Below are 15,122 nucleotides of genomic sequence, written 5' to 3' on the forward strand. Positions count from 1 at the left end.
GCAAAAAGAACAGGAGTACTTATGGCACCTTAGAGACTAACAAATTTATTAGAGCATAAGCTTTCGTGGGCATCTGATAAGTGGGCTATAGCTCACAAAAGCTTATGCTCTAATAAATTTGTTAGTCTCTAAGGTGCCCCAAATACTACTTTTTTCAAAGAAGAAAAGACAGTTACTAGCCTTCCGTAGCTCTTGTCCTTCGGGATGTGTTGCTCATGTCCATTCCATGACCCATCTTCCTACCTCTCTGTTGGAGTTGTCGGCAAGAAGGAACTGGAAAGACATGGGCCGGCAGTGTCCATTATACCGGCCCATGAATATGGGCCTCTTCTGGGCACTAGAACCAGCCCTACGGATATCACACGGGGGGGAAAGAATCTCTGGCAACTGTGCATGCGGCACACACACACCTTACATTGGATGGACATAAGCAACACATCTCGAAGAACAACAGTTACGGAAGGTTAGTAACCATCTTTTGTAAACTTTTAAAAGAACAACCATAACTTTTTGTTCAGAGTTATGAACATTTCAGCGTTATAAACAATCTCTATTTCCAAGATGTTTGTAACTCTGAGATTCCTACTCTACTGTAATGGGGAACAAATTTTTGATAAAGGGCTCTTTAATCTAGTTGAGAATGGTATAGCATAATTCAATAGCTGGAAGTTGAAGCTAGACAAAGTCAGACTGGAAATAAGGCATAAATTTTTAACAGTGAGAATAATTAACTACCGGAACAGTTTACCAAGGGCCATGTAGATTTTCCATCACAGGCAATTTTTAAAATCAAGATTCGATGTTTTTCTATAAAATATGCCCTATGAATTATATTGGGGAAGTTCTTTGGGCTATGTTGTACAGGAGGTCAGACTGGATGATCACAATGGTCTCTTCTGATGTTGGACTCTGAATCTATGATTCTATGATGATGATGATAATAATACTGAAAACCAAATAATTACTATTTTAAGTCCTTATGGAAAGTTGGTAAACAACTTCATAGAGAGAATTCCAGTGGTGTGCTATAGAAATGACTCTAAACCCATGTAATGTAATATAGAATAGATTTTCTATGTGCTTTTTTAAACGTTCTGTAGAAGGTATAAAACCTATTAAATTCTACATAAAACACTTAAAGGTTCATTTCCTTTCAGTCCTGTAGGACTCTTCCATATGTTTTAAATTAAACGCTATGTTACCAATCTTTCCATAACTTGTCTGTCAAATTTAAATACTACAGGAGCTTATTTGTTAACCTGATAACACCTGAACAAAGAGTCATCTTAATTAATTAGCCTTTTACAGTTTGTATGGCAACTTCCACCTTCTCTGAATATGTATATTTATATCTTCTTACTATATGTTCCATTCTATGCATCCAATGAAGTAGGCTGTAGCCTACGAAAGCTTATGCTCTAATAAATTTGTTAGTCTTTAAGGTGTCACAAGTACTCCTGTTCTTTTTAAAGAGTCTTATGTTTACCTGTTATTTCCTCCTTAGTAATCGTAGTAACATGGTATGAAGAACTGGGAAATCTGGGAAATGTCTGTATTTTTTATAAATATCATATATACCTCAGTTAATATTATTCTCTGTGAATCCATAAGGTTTAATTCAAAGGAAACAAAACCATGGCAATGAATAGACCCCTGAGGTAAACAGCTTGAAAGGAGCTAAGGTAACAGCAGTTGGGCTATCAGTGGGGAAGAAACTGTCTGGTTCCATCCAGGCTTGTTTGTTTTACTCTTTCCAGTGCTAAAGCCTGGGATTAAAAGGGATTCTAAACCTAAAAGACCCTTGACAAAAGGCAGGGGGAGGGGGACTGAGTAAGCTAGAAGGACTGCTACAGTGTGTCCGTGAAAAGCTGACCTGCTGGCAAACACACACACACAGAGACACGTGATGTGAGTATGACTCTCTCAACTCGGAGCTGGAGTTAGCTGGGCCGGGGAGCTTACTAAGGTGTAAGTATTACCCATGAGTGTGGGCCTTTTATTGTGTTACCCTTTGCCCTAAATGCTTTGTTTCTTTTGAGGAATGAATAAATAATGCTTTGTTTTGAAGATTCTGTTTCTCTTTCACTGCAAACTTATACTGTCACAGGATCCCAGAGGGAAACTCGTACAGATGCCAGAACAGTGTTGGACTTGTGTTGTTAATACCTTGGGAGTTAGGGGACTTCAGCCAAGAGATATGGTTTAAGTGTGGTTGGACCATGTGGTGCCACCTAGAGTGAGACGCAGGAAGCCAGGCTGTCACATGAGGTGTGTCCTCCAGAGCGACTAATTTGCTGTGGCATAGAAGTTTTTATAATTTCTCATTAAGAGGAGGAGAGGTGAAAAAGAAATATCTGATTGTGTTGAAAGATATTTTGTATGTGGGGAATTTACATAGTATGAACAGACATTTTAGAAAGTGTTTGCCTGGATTTTAAGTGCTAAAAAACTATACATCACATTGCATTTTTAACAAAATCCTGGCAGAAAAGTTGAATGAATTAGATCTTATGCAGAATCATACATGTATAAAATGTGCTTTTCTTAATTGTTTATAACCTTTAGCAAAACTACTTTTGCAGTACATGTTTAATTAAATTACCCTAGAAATGAAACTTGTGTTCTGTACTACTGTTTGTATATCAACTAATCTTCTGGAACATCTGTGATGATCTAAATTGGTTCAGATCACCACTGATCAATTTCCCATTGCATTGTGCTGCTACAGGCCAACTGAATAATTGGAAAAGATTAAAAATGAAATGGACACATCTTTTTGAAAAATATTGTTGAGCCTTTAAGTAATTTGAACAAATTCTCAAAATGTCAGAACAGAACATAAAATATACCTTGTGCTCATTTGGATGCTGCTTAAATGTAGATGAAAGGTATATTTTATAAGCTTGATGGTTTGCCAGGCTTTGCTAAAAACCTTATATCATTTGCATTTTAAATGAATAGATTCTTGATCTTTCAACATCTCATCTTCTTAACAGTACTGTTTGGTGTCTGTTATCACTTCCTTTGGAAGACGCATTATTTTTCAGACCTGAAGTAATTCAGTTATGGCCTGTGTAAATAGTCTGAGTGCACTTTGAGTAGTTGATTTGCTGTATATCAAAACATTTATGGAAATATTAAAATAACTTATTTTCTGATTCGCTTTTGGTCAATATTTTAAATATACTTTTAATTTAAACTAGGTTATATAGGCTATAAAGTTTTAGTACAAACGTCTGGTATTATCAATGCTTGTCAAAAAAATAATAAAACAAAGGCACAACATTGTAGAGAACAGGTTGCTTTATCCATGTCCAAGTTGTGCAGTTTCTTCTTTAATGCAGTTTCTATATTTGTGTGGCATTTTAAAATGGAAGTTGTAATTTCTAATTCAAATGTTTATTGTTGGGAACTACAATCTGGGAAGCCTCTTAGAAACATTTTGACTGCCTAAGAATGCAGCTGTCATCACTTTGAGCAGAGGTGAGATACAGATTGGGTATATACAGTACAAATAGATTGGATCGAATGAACAAAACAGATCAATGGAAAAATCAGTTATCCCACAGAAGGGCTATCCAGTTTATTTATAATGAAATTACCCATCTACACATTCATACAGTAAAATGACAGTCCTTTAAAAATTAGTGGAACTCAATATCTTTTTTCAGGACATAGTCAATAGTACATAGAGAGTTTCATTTATTAAATGTATTTCATCTAAACTTAAATATCCCATCTGTATCTCTTCAGTCTAATGATCTTAGGCTGATGATGACTGTATTCCTGTGCAGCTGAAATGAATCAGAAAAGATTTCCCAAGCTAAAGAGTCTTTCCAGAAACCTGATTAATTTTCCAGTTGCCTTGCTTGTATATAGTAATAGGAGTTACTTTTTCCCAATGAAACTACAGAGATAAATTTTCTCCTGTCAGCTTTGACACTAGGTGAGCATGGGAAAAAGAACATAAAGAGATTTTCTGAACATCATGCTTTTTAACTTTTCAAATCATAACTGGGACAGTACAGATAGTAATTGTAGCAGAGAACCCCATTTTAGAATATTAACTGGATGCATGGTTAATATGGGGTTTGTCCACAGGCTCTACAGTCTACAAATCCTAAACAAGGTGAATGGTGTGCAAAGATATTTAAATTATTAAATAGTTAGCTTTTCCAGAAATGGGAAATTATTAAGTGGTCATATTCTGTTTATCATTGTCCTAAATGTGAAATTCATCTTAGTGGACAGGGCCTGAGGATTAAGTGGTAACTGGGACCTTTTGATGACCGCTTGTACAGTGATACATTTAAACAGTTTAGGATAGAAAGTGAAGAAAAATGCTGTATCCAATTGAAACTACATGGGGAATTTAGGTAGGCAGGATGTAATAACCAAATTCCAGTTTGTGTAGAGACCCTGGACATAAATATCTGCTCTTGTGAAAAATGTAATGGGTTATCAGGGTTTTTTTTAATATCTCACCTGAAAGATGGCACTTCCAGCAGCAGTGCACCTCTAAAATAATGTTGGGTAATTGGATTAGTACTGACTCAGAAGAAAGGAATTTGCTTGATTAATCACTATCATCACTTCCTTTACAACTTGGATTTTTCTGGCAGGTCTCAGGATGGAATCTCGGACATACATAATGGTAACCAAAGATGCTGGTGATTTTGACATATATCGCTTTAGGAGATGCCTACTTTCACGTTAAAAAAAAAAATCTGGAAATCTCACCACAGGTTTCTATGGTTTTGCTACCAGAAGAAATATTTACAGCTGTATAGACACACTTCCCTATGAACTCTCCACTACTCCCACAAAATTTACAGAAAAGCATACATGTGATTAGCGTCTTCCACCACTGGAAGGGAATCATGTATTACCTTTTCTTGATATCTTGTTAGCAAGGGGTTTGTTGCTGCAGAAGATCATGATTCCTCTTGACCATATTGCTTCTAGTGCTTCTACTAAAATTTCCAGATCTTCTTCATTAAGGCCCAGTCCTTCTTCCCGATCCTGAAACCTATAGCTTGACTGCTGAACAGTAGGCACTACTAGAATATATTGATCTCTAGCATTCTGGAAACATGTTTCAAATAGGCAGTACTCTGCTGTATGGAAATGATATGACCATTGACACTGTCTCTCACCTCTTCAGAGTTCACCCTTAAGCACTGGCAAGTGCTTCTGGATGCCAGAAAACAATCTAAATTAGTATCTCTGCTGCATTTAGATTTTCCTTGGGGAAGTTAAGTTACAGGATCTTCCCAAGGTCTTAAAGTGCTCTTTCTGAAGTCTAAAACTTGTTCTTCAAGCCCTCATGGCTCATCTCTTCAAGTCACTTTATTTCCTCTTGCTGAGGGTAGTCTTCCGTGTGGCAAAAAGGGCTTCTGATCTGGGTGCTTTACTGATTATGTATTTGAGGAAGAAAAGGTAACCTGTGGCATAGCCCAGAACTTTTCCAATGCTAATACCATCTATTCTGGGTCAAAGGACCTAGTTCTTCCCTCATTCTGCCTTAACCTGAAGCAACTGAAAGAGATTAAATGATGTACTTTGGACCTAACACATGAAATTTCACCTCTTACTTGCTAATTTCCATTCTTAGGGGAAGCCTGTCCAACCCTAACCCCCTCAAATTGGATTTAATTTGTAGTAATTCCAGGAGGGTTTAAAAATTTGAACCCAATTTTTTCATCATTTCTCAGATTTCTTATTTCTTCTGTTTACTGAGTTAGTTGTTCATACCTTTATAGGAGACCTTAAACTGGAGAGCTGAGTTGGTGGACAAAGCTTAATGGCTTACTTGACTGACAGCTTTGCTTCTACCACAATGTCAGTGCATTTCCTCTCACTAAGGATTTTAGACAGACTTTCTGTGAGAATAAAAATTAGGGGGTCACAGGTAAATTTTTTTCTATTTTTTTTTCTTTGTTTGAAAACACAATTTATTGCACTGAAGACACTGAGAGGTAGAAAATATTACCTAAATAGTCCTTTTCCACAGAAGCAATTTCTATAGTTGCTGCAGGGATGCTGCAATTCACTACTATTGATGCCACAATTCATGATTGTGAAGGGGAGGGAGTATGATCCATGTGATTGCCTGTGGAAGGGGTGATAGCCCTGAGACACTTTCTATTAATGTCCTCATGTTATGAAAATTTGAAAACTCTTGGTGTGTAATTATTTAATTACACATTAATTGCAGTTTTAAATATGTCATAATTTTGTAGAATATTTCATTATAATGAAATGCTGCATTTCACTGAAACCTGAGGGCAATAATTTATGCTGAGGTGTTAGAAATGTTCATTTTGTAAGTGTTTTAATTATAGCAATGAACTATTGATTTTGTGACTAGTATGATACCTTTCCAGTAAATTTTCAAGTTTTTTGAGTTGTTACTTCTCCATGATGGCTTTCTTCTTTTGGTATATGCATCACCTATTCTTAATGCTTTTTGCATGAGCTCTCTACAGTTTTCATTAGAAAGCAACAATTACTAAGTAGTATACGTGTAAAGCTGTACTGGCATGGATAAATGGTACAGAGTCATAAAATGATGTAAATTAAATGTCATTTGATGATTATCTTACTAGAAATATTAGTATTCCTGGTCTGGGTAATGGAAAAGGAAATTACATTTCTTCAGTAAGAGAAATGAAAACAACTGCATTCAGAAATAAAATAATTTACCCCAAACAAATGGAAACAAAATTAAATATTTTGTTAATTAACGTTTCTTCTTGAAATGTTGCCATCAGAAGGAGTGATTTTTATTTCCCTGTACATAATTCAGACTTCACACAAGAGGTGACAGAAACTCTCCCAAAAAATGGAACACTGCATGGCTGACATGTGGAAGGAACAGACCAAAGCAATGACTGTGAAATATGGCTGTGTGAGACTAGTGCCATTCTGTGCACTGGTTACAGTTTAAAAAAAAAAAAAAAGTACAAAGCGGAAGATCAGACTACCTCTGAATTATCTTCATTGAATTCTTTTTGGTCTGTCTGTCTGTAGGTATCTGCTTTGGGTTTGGATCCCTCAGGCGCCCGTTTGGTAACTGGAGGCTATGACTATGATGTTCGGCTTTGGGACTTTGCTGGAATGGATGCATCTCTTCAAGCTTTTCGATCACTTCAACCTTGTGAATGGTATGTGTTGAGACTATCTTTCTGACTTAACAGCCCCTGTATTACAGCTTCTAGCTACAATACACTGTAAGTTGCAAAATGATTCTGTTGGAAAGGTTTTACTATCCCCTAATATTTCTACATTAGACAAAATGTGGATAGAGCTAGTTACATGCTGCCTGTCTTTCACATTTTGTTTGAAAGACGTGCATATTTTCTCTTGAGCTGGCTCAGCAAACTGTACTATTCAAATATTTAGCACCGCATACATAGGTATCACGTAAGCTAATTATAGGATAAATCTCTCAAGACAAATGCAGATGTAGTGTCTTTATTATATGCAGCAGGTTGATAGAATGTGCCTGTCCCCCACCCCTCCTACTCGTACAAAGCTAGCTAAGAAAGAAAGAAAACAATTGATGGTAGTCTCATGTAGGCGCTTTAGTAGGAATAGGGCTTCTATAAGTACCAGTATTTTTTTGAGGAGAGTATCATCAGAGCCTTCAGCCCCAAAACCCGAGTTCTGCAAGCCTAAGTCAGCTGCCCTGGGCCAGCCATGGGTTCTTGTTCAAGTGCTTGTTCATGTCAATTCCAATCAGGTGTGCATGTGCACGACAGTCAGAAGATTTTTCCGCTAGCAGTATCTGTAGGGTCAGCCTGGGCAACCCCTGCAGTTGCGCCTTCATGGCGTCCAATATAGGGCCAGCCAACCTGACCCCCGCCTCAGTTTGTTCTTATCACCAATGATGGCTTGCTAGAACTTCCCTCGCTCTTGCTTCTGCAAGCGCCTTTGGCAGTGTCCCATCGTGATTTGTATATAGTTAGTTTTTCTTAGTAGGAGTAGTAGCTTTAGTAGTCATTTCTCTAAGTTTCCATTACGGGAGTGTGCCCCCCCAGTTTCTCCCCCGACACCAGGGCATGCCTAAGTTTCCAGGGTTCAAATCTTGTGAAGACTGTGGCAAACTTATGCCGAAGAGTGACCCGCACACTTCTTGCTTGAAGTGCCTTAGTGAGAGTCACCAAAAGTACAAGTGCTGCATTTGTAAAGGGTTTTGGCTCAAGACCCTTAAGGATAATGAGCAGAGACTCTTAATTATCCTCATGGGGGCAGCCCTCCGCCTACAGTCCAACCCCAGGTCGGCGGAGCATATGCCGAGTGCCTCCTCTTCGGTGCGCAGCGCATTGGCACCAAGAAAGGAGGCCAAGGACTGCCGGCACTGACATGGCACTGAACATAAGACTTCTGGCAGGTGCCGATCTTTATCTCCAGAACCCCAGAAGAAAAAGAAGCAGGAGAGAGGGCCCTTCCTAAGCCTAAGGAGCCAGCGGCAAGGAGACCTCAGCCTAGCCAGCCTACTTCGGGCCCGGCGGTTCCCAGGGGCTTGTCGACTCCTGCTCCGCAAGGGGTCCAGTTGAGTCCGGCCCGCTACCATTCTCTGGACTGTCATGGCCAGGACATTCAACTCCCCTCCACTCTGGAGATCTTTAGGGCAGTGCAGAACCTTATTTGCTTGATGGTACCACCTTCTCCAAGGACGGATCAGGCACCGGTGATAACCTGGCCACCTATTCCATCTAGGGGCAAGCTGGCATTGATGTCACACCACTCCCCGTCTCCTGCACGCCACTCCCTGACACTGGCCATCCATGTGGGGGAACTCCACCAGTCCCCAGAGGCTCTGCACCACTCCTTGGCACCACCCAGTGCTGCTCCTCTGTGGTCTTATTTTTGGAGACCTCTGAGTCCTGGGCAGAGTCCTATTGCTCAGATAGGTCCAACAGCAGGAGGTCTAGATCCTGGCGACACCGCCAGCCTCCTCCGGCGCCATGGCAACCACCAGCTTTGTAGCCCTTTTGAACTTCCTGGGTCAGAGCCTGGCATCGAGATCCAGATCGGTGTGAGTCGCGTTGGCATCCTTTGATCCCCCCGCAGCAGCTGGCACCGACACTATCTCTGGTGACTATGCCTGTGTCTCCACCTGCCCCTCTGACCTCGGCACCAACGACCTCAGCACCGGCCATTGCGGCACCAGTGACCTCAGCATCATCAGCTCACCAGCCCCACGAACAATGTGACACTCTCGGCGCCGAGGGCAGTGACCAAGGCCATGTGCTGGTGCTCTTGTCTTTGTCCTCCCCAGATGAGGCCATTGTGGGCACTTCGGTGGCCACGCCCTTGGAGGATAAGGATAGTAGGGTCCTGCAACAGTTGTTGCGCAGGGTGGCCCAGGACCTGAGGATCCAGGCAGAGGAAGTGGTAGAGCATGCTGATCCAGTGGCGGACATCCTTGCTCCCTCTTGGCCCTCACGTATTGCACTGCCACTCATTAAAACGGTAAATGAGACCACAAAAACTTTGTGGCAGACTCTGGCCTGTTTGCCCCCTACAGCTGTGTCTGCACCATCAAGAGCAGCCTGCAAGGAGGCCCTCATAATCTGTTTGCCTTCCTCCACCAAGGGTGGAGAATAAGTGAAGAGATGCTCATACCCCTTTAAGGGGACAAAATAGCGTCTCTCATGCCTCTTCGCTGTGCTCTGAAGATTGGGCCATTGTCTGCTGATCACTGTTACATGGGGCCAAGATCAAAGGCCCATATATAAAAGAAAGACTTAGCTATTCACGGTGGTTCTGGTTCTGAAGATGAGGTAGTCATGAAGTTGTAGCCATGGGGAAAACCCAGTTGTAGGGTTTGAAAAATGGACACCTACCAGAGCCCGCAGTTGGTGTCAGAGTGACCTCAGGTAAGCTTTTTTTTTTAAAGCATATATGTAGGTTCTTTTAATGTTTTTAATGTTCTTTTTATAATTTTATCATTTTAAGAATGGATGTGCTTAGAAAGAGCTGTGTGGTAACTTGTTACTGCTAGCAGTTACACTATTTATCACGTTTGGAGAGAAAGCAAAGTGCAGACTCTAGCCTGTTTAGGTAGTCAGGCTTTCTGGGAATATCGTAGTATATGCAGGGAACTGTGCAGCCTGGAAAAACCTTGGTCAGGAGGGAGAGTGACAAGGGTCTCTGCCCAAGAGAGGTAACAGCTGGGAGCCAAAATTTTGGGACAAAATCAGAAACAATAAGGCACAAAATTAGTTGCATCCAGCAATGGACTTAAGAAGAGGTTCTATAAATACATTAGGAGCAGGAGAAAGAAGGAGCGTGTACATTGACTACTTAGCAGGGAAGGAGAACTAATTATGGATGACACTGAGAAAACTGAAGAGTTTAATGCCAATTTCAAGCTTCAAAAAGATCTCACAAAACTAAGTGATTGGGCAATGAACTGGCAAATGAAATTTAATGTGCATAAATGTTAAAGCAATGCACACTGGAAAAAATAACCCCAACTATCCATACAATATGATAGGGGCTAATTTAGCTACAACTAATCAGGAGAAAGATCTTGGAGTCATTGTGGATAGTTCTCTGAAGATGTCCACGCAGTGTGCTGCGGCAGTCAAAAAAGCAAACAGGACATCAGGAATAATTTTAAAAAGGGTTAGAGAGTAAGACGGAGAATATCTTATTACCTTTATATAAATCCATGGTACGCCCACATCTTGAATACTGCTTACAGATGTGGTCCCATCATCTCAACAAAGATATATGGGCATTAGAAAAGTAACCTTCTGGTTGCCTTCTAAGGTAACCTTTTCTAAAATTCCTCTTTATTACCCTGGAAAATTGGTGTAGTCAACTTGGACTTACAATAAGTGCCAAGAAGATTAAATGGTTTCATGTCAAAAAAGGGACAATAGGTAGTGTTGAATTGCAGCAGTGGTGAACTGTAGAACAAGCAGAATCTTAACTGTTCCATCAGGGCCAAGGTTAAAAGACGATGTGCTTTATCTACGAGTGCTGCATGGAAATTGATGAAATCCTGGACTGAAAAAACACTGTTTGGTATCGAAGTCAACATTTATCAAGCCAGTGTATGAACGGTGCTACTTTATGGTCTGTAGGCAGCGGTGGTAAATGAAACGGACATCAGACGGTTGGGGGCAGTAAAGATGAGAGTTCTTAGAAGGATGGCAAGTGTAAAGTCGAACAATGTTAAGACAGAGTTAGAAGGAGATAGGATGTGGAATTGGGATTGGCAGCAATCAAAAAGATTATGATGGTGGGGATGCTGCAGAAGACAAACAGATGGATAGGGTACCGAAAAAAATAATATAAGCACAATGAAGGTCAGTTAGGCTTATAGGCCAGTCACCGACTAGATGGTGGAACATCATATTAAGGGACATGACAAGTCTGGCCTTAATGGAGGAACAATCCATGGACAGACATGAATGGTAATGCTCTTCTGCTCCCTGTGTCTGCAAAGATGCTCTGAGTTAAGAAGAAATCTTTCTGGGTATCAGAGTTAGGCTGACTGGTCTGTAATTTCCTGGGTCTTCCTTTTTCCTGGTTTTGGAAGATAGGTATTATGTTCACCTTTCACCAACCATATGGGACCTCACTCATCCTCTTTGAGTTCTTGAAGATAATTGCTAACGATTCAGAGATTGCTTCAGCTAGTTTCTTAAGTACTTGGCATAGTTTTACTCTACAGTTTTAATTTCTTTATTTTATTATCCACGTGGGAAATGGCTTTGTCAGAAAAAAAAAATGAGTTCAAGCATTGTGCGTTCTGTCACAAACTAGACCTTTGTCTGAGATCAGCACATGACTTCTATTTGAAATTCATTGGGTTGTTGTTCCTTGTGTGCTCCCTTCATCCCTGAAGCATGCATCAAATAAGAATGTTGATAGAAAAATCTTCTTCTTTTTATGTAGTCTCCAAAGACTCCTTTTCCTGGATCTATATTTTTGATTTCTAGTGGATTATAACCCAAACAATTGAGTTTAAAAATAAAAAAAATAAAATCCTAAATCTTGGAAAAGGATTCTTAAGTCCTCCCTTCTGGCATCTTCAGTGTTAGAGTGCAAGAAGAATGACACAGTTAACCACTAATCTTGAGTCCAGCACAAAGATGATACATATATTTTACTATCTCTTGGGCCCTTTAGTGCTGAAAGAATCCTCAGATATATAGGTACTTGGAATAACTTTGGATCCTTAAATCTGTTCATTCATGTAAATCTAGTTAGATCCTGTTGGATTCTTCAATAAGAAATCTTCAGTTGTTTGCAAAGATAGTTCTAGAACTCAAATACTGTTTCATCCCTGTCAAGGCAGTGAGATTTTTTCCAGGGCCTCCTCTGAGCATAACAGGACTTAGGGTATGTCTACACTACGAAATTAGGCCGAATTTATAGAAGTCGGTTTTGTAGAAAGCGGTTTTATACAGTTGATTGTGTGTGTCCCCACACAAGTGCTAAGTGCATGTAGTCGGCGGAGTGTGTCCACAGTACCAAGGCAACCGTCGACTTCTGGAGCGTTGCACTGTGGGTGGCTATCTCACAGTAGCCACAGTTTCTGCCGTCCATTTGAATTCTGGGTAGAAATCCCAGTGTTTGATGGGGCTAAAACATTGTCACGGGTGGTTCTGGGTACATATCGTCAGGCCCCTGTTCATTCCCTCCCTCCCTCCCTCCGTGAAAGCAAGGGCAGACAATCATTTTGCGCCTTTTTTCTTGAGTTACCTGTGCAGACGCCATACCACGGCAAGCATGGAGACCGCTCAGGTAACAGTCACCGTATGTCTCCTGGGTGCTGGCAGACGTGGTACTGCATTGCTACACAGCAGCACTTAATTGCCTTTTGGCAGCAGACGGTGCAGTATGACTGGTAGCTGTCATCGACTTAGTCCTGGGTGCGCTTTTAATTGGGCGCCTGGGCAAACATGGGAGTGACTCAGCCAGGTCATTTCCCTTGTTTCGTCTTGTAGCAATTCAGTCCTACCGGCAGTGCACTGTCTTTTAACCTCCAGCCAGCAGAAGATGACGGCTAGTCGTCATACTGCACCGTCTTCTGCCGAGCACCCAGGAGATGATGATGGCTAGCGGTCGTACTGCACAGTCTGCTGCCAGCAAGATGTATAAAGATAGATGAAGTGGCTCAAAACAAGAAATAGACCAGACTTGTTTTGTGTTTCATTTTCTCCTCCCTCCCTCCTTCGCAGATTCTGGGCTCGGGAAACAAGCACAGACTGGTGGGACTGCATAGTGTTGCAGGTCTGGGACGATTCCCGGTGGTTGCGAAACTTTTGCATGCGTAAGGGCACTTTCATGGAACTTTGTGACTTGCTTTCCCCTGCCCTGAGGTGCAAGAATACCAAGATGAGAGCAGCCCTCACAGTTGAGAAGCGAGTAGCAATAGCCCTATGGAAGCTTGCATTGCCAGACAGCTACCGGTCAGTCGGGAATCAATTTGGAGTGGGCAAATCTACTGTGGGGGCTGCTGTGATGCAAGTAGCCACCGCAATCAAAGATCTGCTGATATCAAGGGTAGTGACCCTGGGAAATGTGCAGGTCATAGTGGATGGCTTTGCTGCAATGGGATTCCCTAACTGTGGTGGGGCCATAGACGGAACCCATATCCTTATCTTGGCACCGGAGCACCAAGCCGGCAAGTACATAAACCGCAAGGGGTACTTTTCAATAGTGCTGCAAGCACTGGTGGATCACAAGGGACATTTCACCAACATCAACGTGGGATGGCTGGGAAAGGTACATGACGCTCGCATCTTCAGGAACTCTGGTCTGTTTCAAAAGCTGCAAGAAGGGACTTTCTTCCCAGACCAGAAAATAACCATTGGGGCTGTTGAAATGCCTATAGTTATCCTTGGGGACCCAGCCTACCCCTTAATGCCATGGCTCATGAAGCCATACACAGGCAGCCTGGACAGTAGTCAGGAGCTGTTCAACTACAGGCTGAGCAAGTGCAGAATGGTGGTAGAATGTGCATTTGGACGTTTAAAAGCGCGCTGGCGCAGTTTACTGACTCGGTTAGACCTCAGCGAAACCAATATTCCCACTGTTATTACTGCTTGCTGTGCACTCCACACTATCTCTGAGAGTAAGGGAGAGATGTTTATGGCGGGGTGGGAGGTTGAGGCAAATCGCCTGGCTGCTGGTTTCGCACAGCCAGATACCAGAAAGGTTAGAAGAGCACAGGAGGGCGCGGTGCACATCAGAGAAGCTTTGAAAACCAGTTTCATGACTGGCCAGGCTACGGTATGAAAGCTCTGTTTGTTTCTCCTCGATGAAACCCACCACCGCTTGGTTCACTTTACTTCACTGTAAGCTAACCACCCTCCTCTCCTGCCTTCGATCACCGCTTGGAGAGGCAATAAAGTCATTTTTGCTTCACATTCATGCATTTTTTTATTCATTCATCACACAAATAGGGGGATAACTACCAAGGTAGCCCAGGAGCGGTAGTGGAGGAGAGAAGCACCAGGAGAGGTGGTGGAGGAGGGAAGGACCAGGCCACACAGCACTTTAAAAGTTTACAACTTTAAAACTTATTGAATGCCAGTCTTCTGTTGCTTGGGCAATCCTGTGGGGTGGAGTGGCCGGGTGGCCGGAGACCCCCCCACCGCGTTCTTGGGCATCTGGGTGAGGAGGCTATGGAACTTGGGGAGGAGGGTGGTTGATTACACAGGGGCTGTGGCGGCGGTCTGTACTCCTGTTGCCTTTCCTGCAGCTCAACCGTATGCTGGAGCATATTGGTTTGACCCTCCAGCAGCTTCAGCATTGAATTCTGCCTCCTCTCATCACACTGCCACCACCTTTCAGCTTCAGCCCCCTCTTCAGCCCGCCACCTCTCCTCCCAGTCATATTGTGCTTTCCTGCACTCTGACATTGTCTGCCTCCACGCATTTGTCTGTGCTCTGTCAGTGTGGGAGGACAGCATGAGCTCAGAGAACATTTCATCACGAGTGTGGTTTTTTTCACCTTCTAATCTTCACCAGCCTCTGGGAAGGAGAAGATCCTGTGATCATTGAAACACATGCAGCTGGTGGAGGAAAAAAAAAAGAGGCAGTGGTATTTAAGAAGACACATCTTCTAGAACAATGGCTACACTCTTTCAC

At 42.0% G+C, this 15,122-nt stretch overlaps 1 protein-coding gene and 1 long non-coding RNA gene across 4 annotated transcripts in view; one reads left to right on the forward strand and one right to left on the reverse strand.

Moving 5' to 3' along the window:
- Positions 1-15,122, forward strand: part of WDR70 (WD repeat domain 70) — a 271,958-nt gene that overhangs the window by 90,408 nt on the left and 166,428 nt on the right. For all 3 annotated transcript variants that reach the window (XM_073343800.1, XM_073343799.1, XM_073343801.1), the window contains one exon: positions 7,033-7,166. In XM_073343800.1, coding sequence (XP_073199901.1) covers positions 7,033-7,166 — 134 coding nt within the window. The remainder of the gene's footprint in view (positions 1-7,032; positions 7,167-15,122) is intronic.
- LOC140911222 (uncharacterized) overlaps positions 14,353-15,122 on the reverse strand; it is a 38,545-nt gene continuing 37,775 nt past the window's right edge. Inside the window, exon 5 of the long non-coding RNA XR_012158869.1 lies at positions 14,353-15,046. This is a non-coding gene — a long non-coding RNA (uncharacterized lncRNA). The remainder of the gene's footprint in view (positions 15,047-15,122) is intronic.

Source organism: Lepidochelys kempii, chromosome 5 (assembly GCF_965140265.1).
Source record: "Lepidochelys kempii isolate rLepKem1 chromosome 5, rLepKem1.hap2, whole genome shotgun sequence".
Lineage (NCBI taxonomy): Eukaryota > Metazoa > Chordata > Testudines > Cheloniidae > Lepidochelys > Lepidochelys kempii.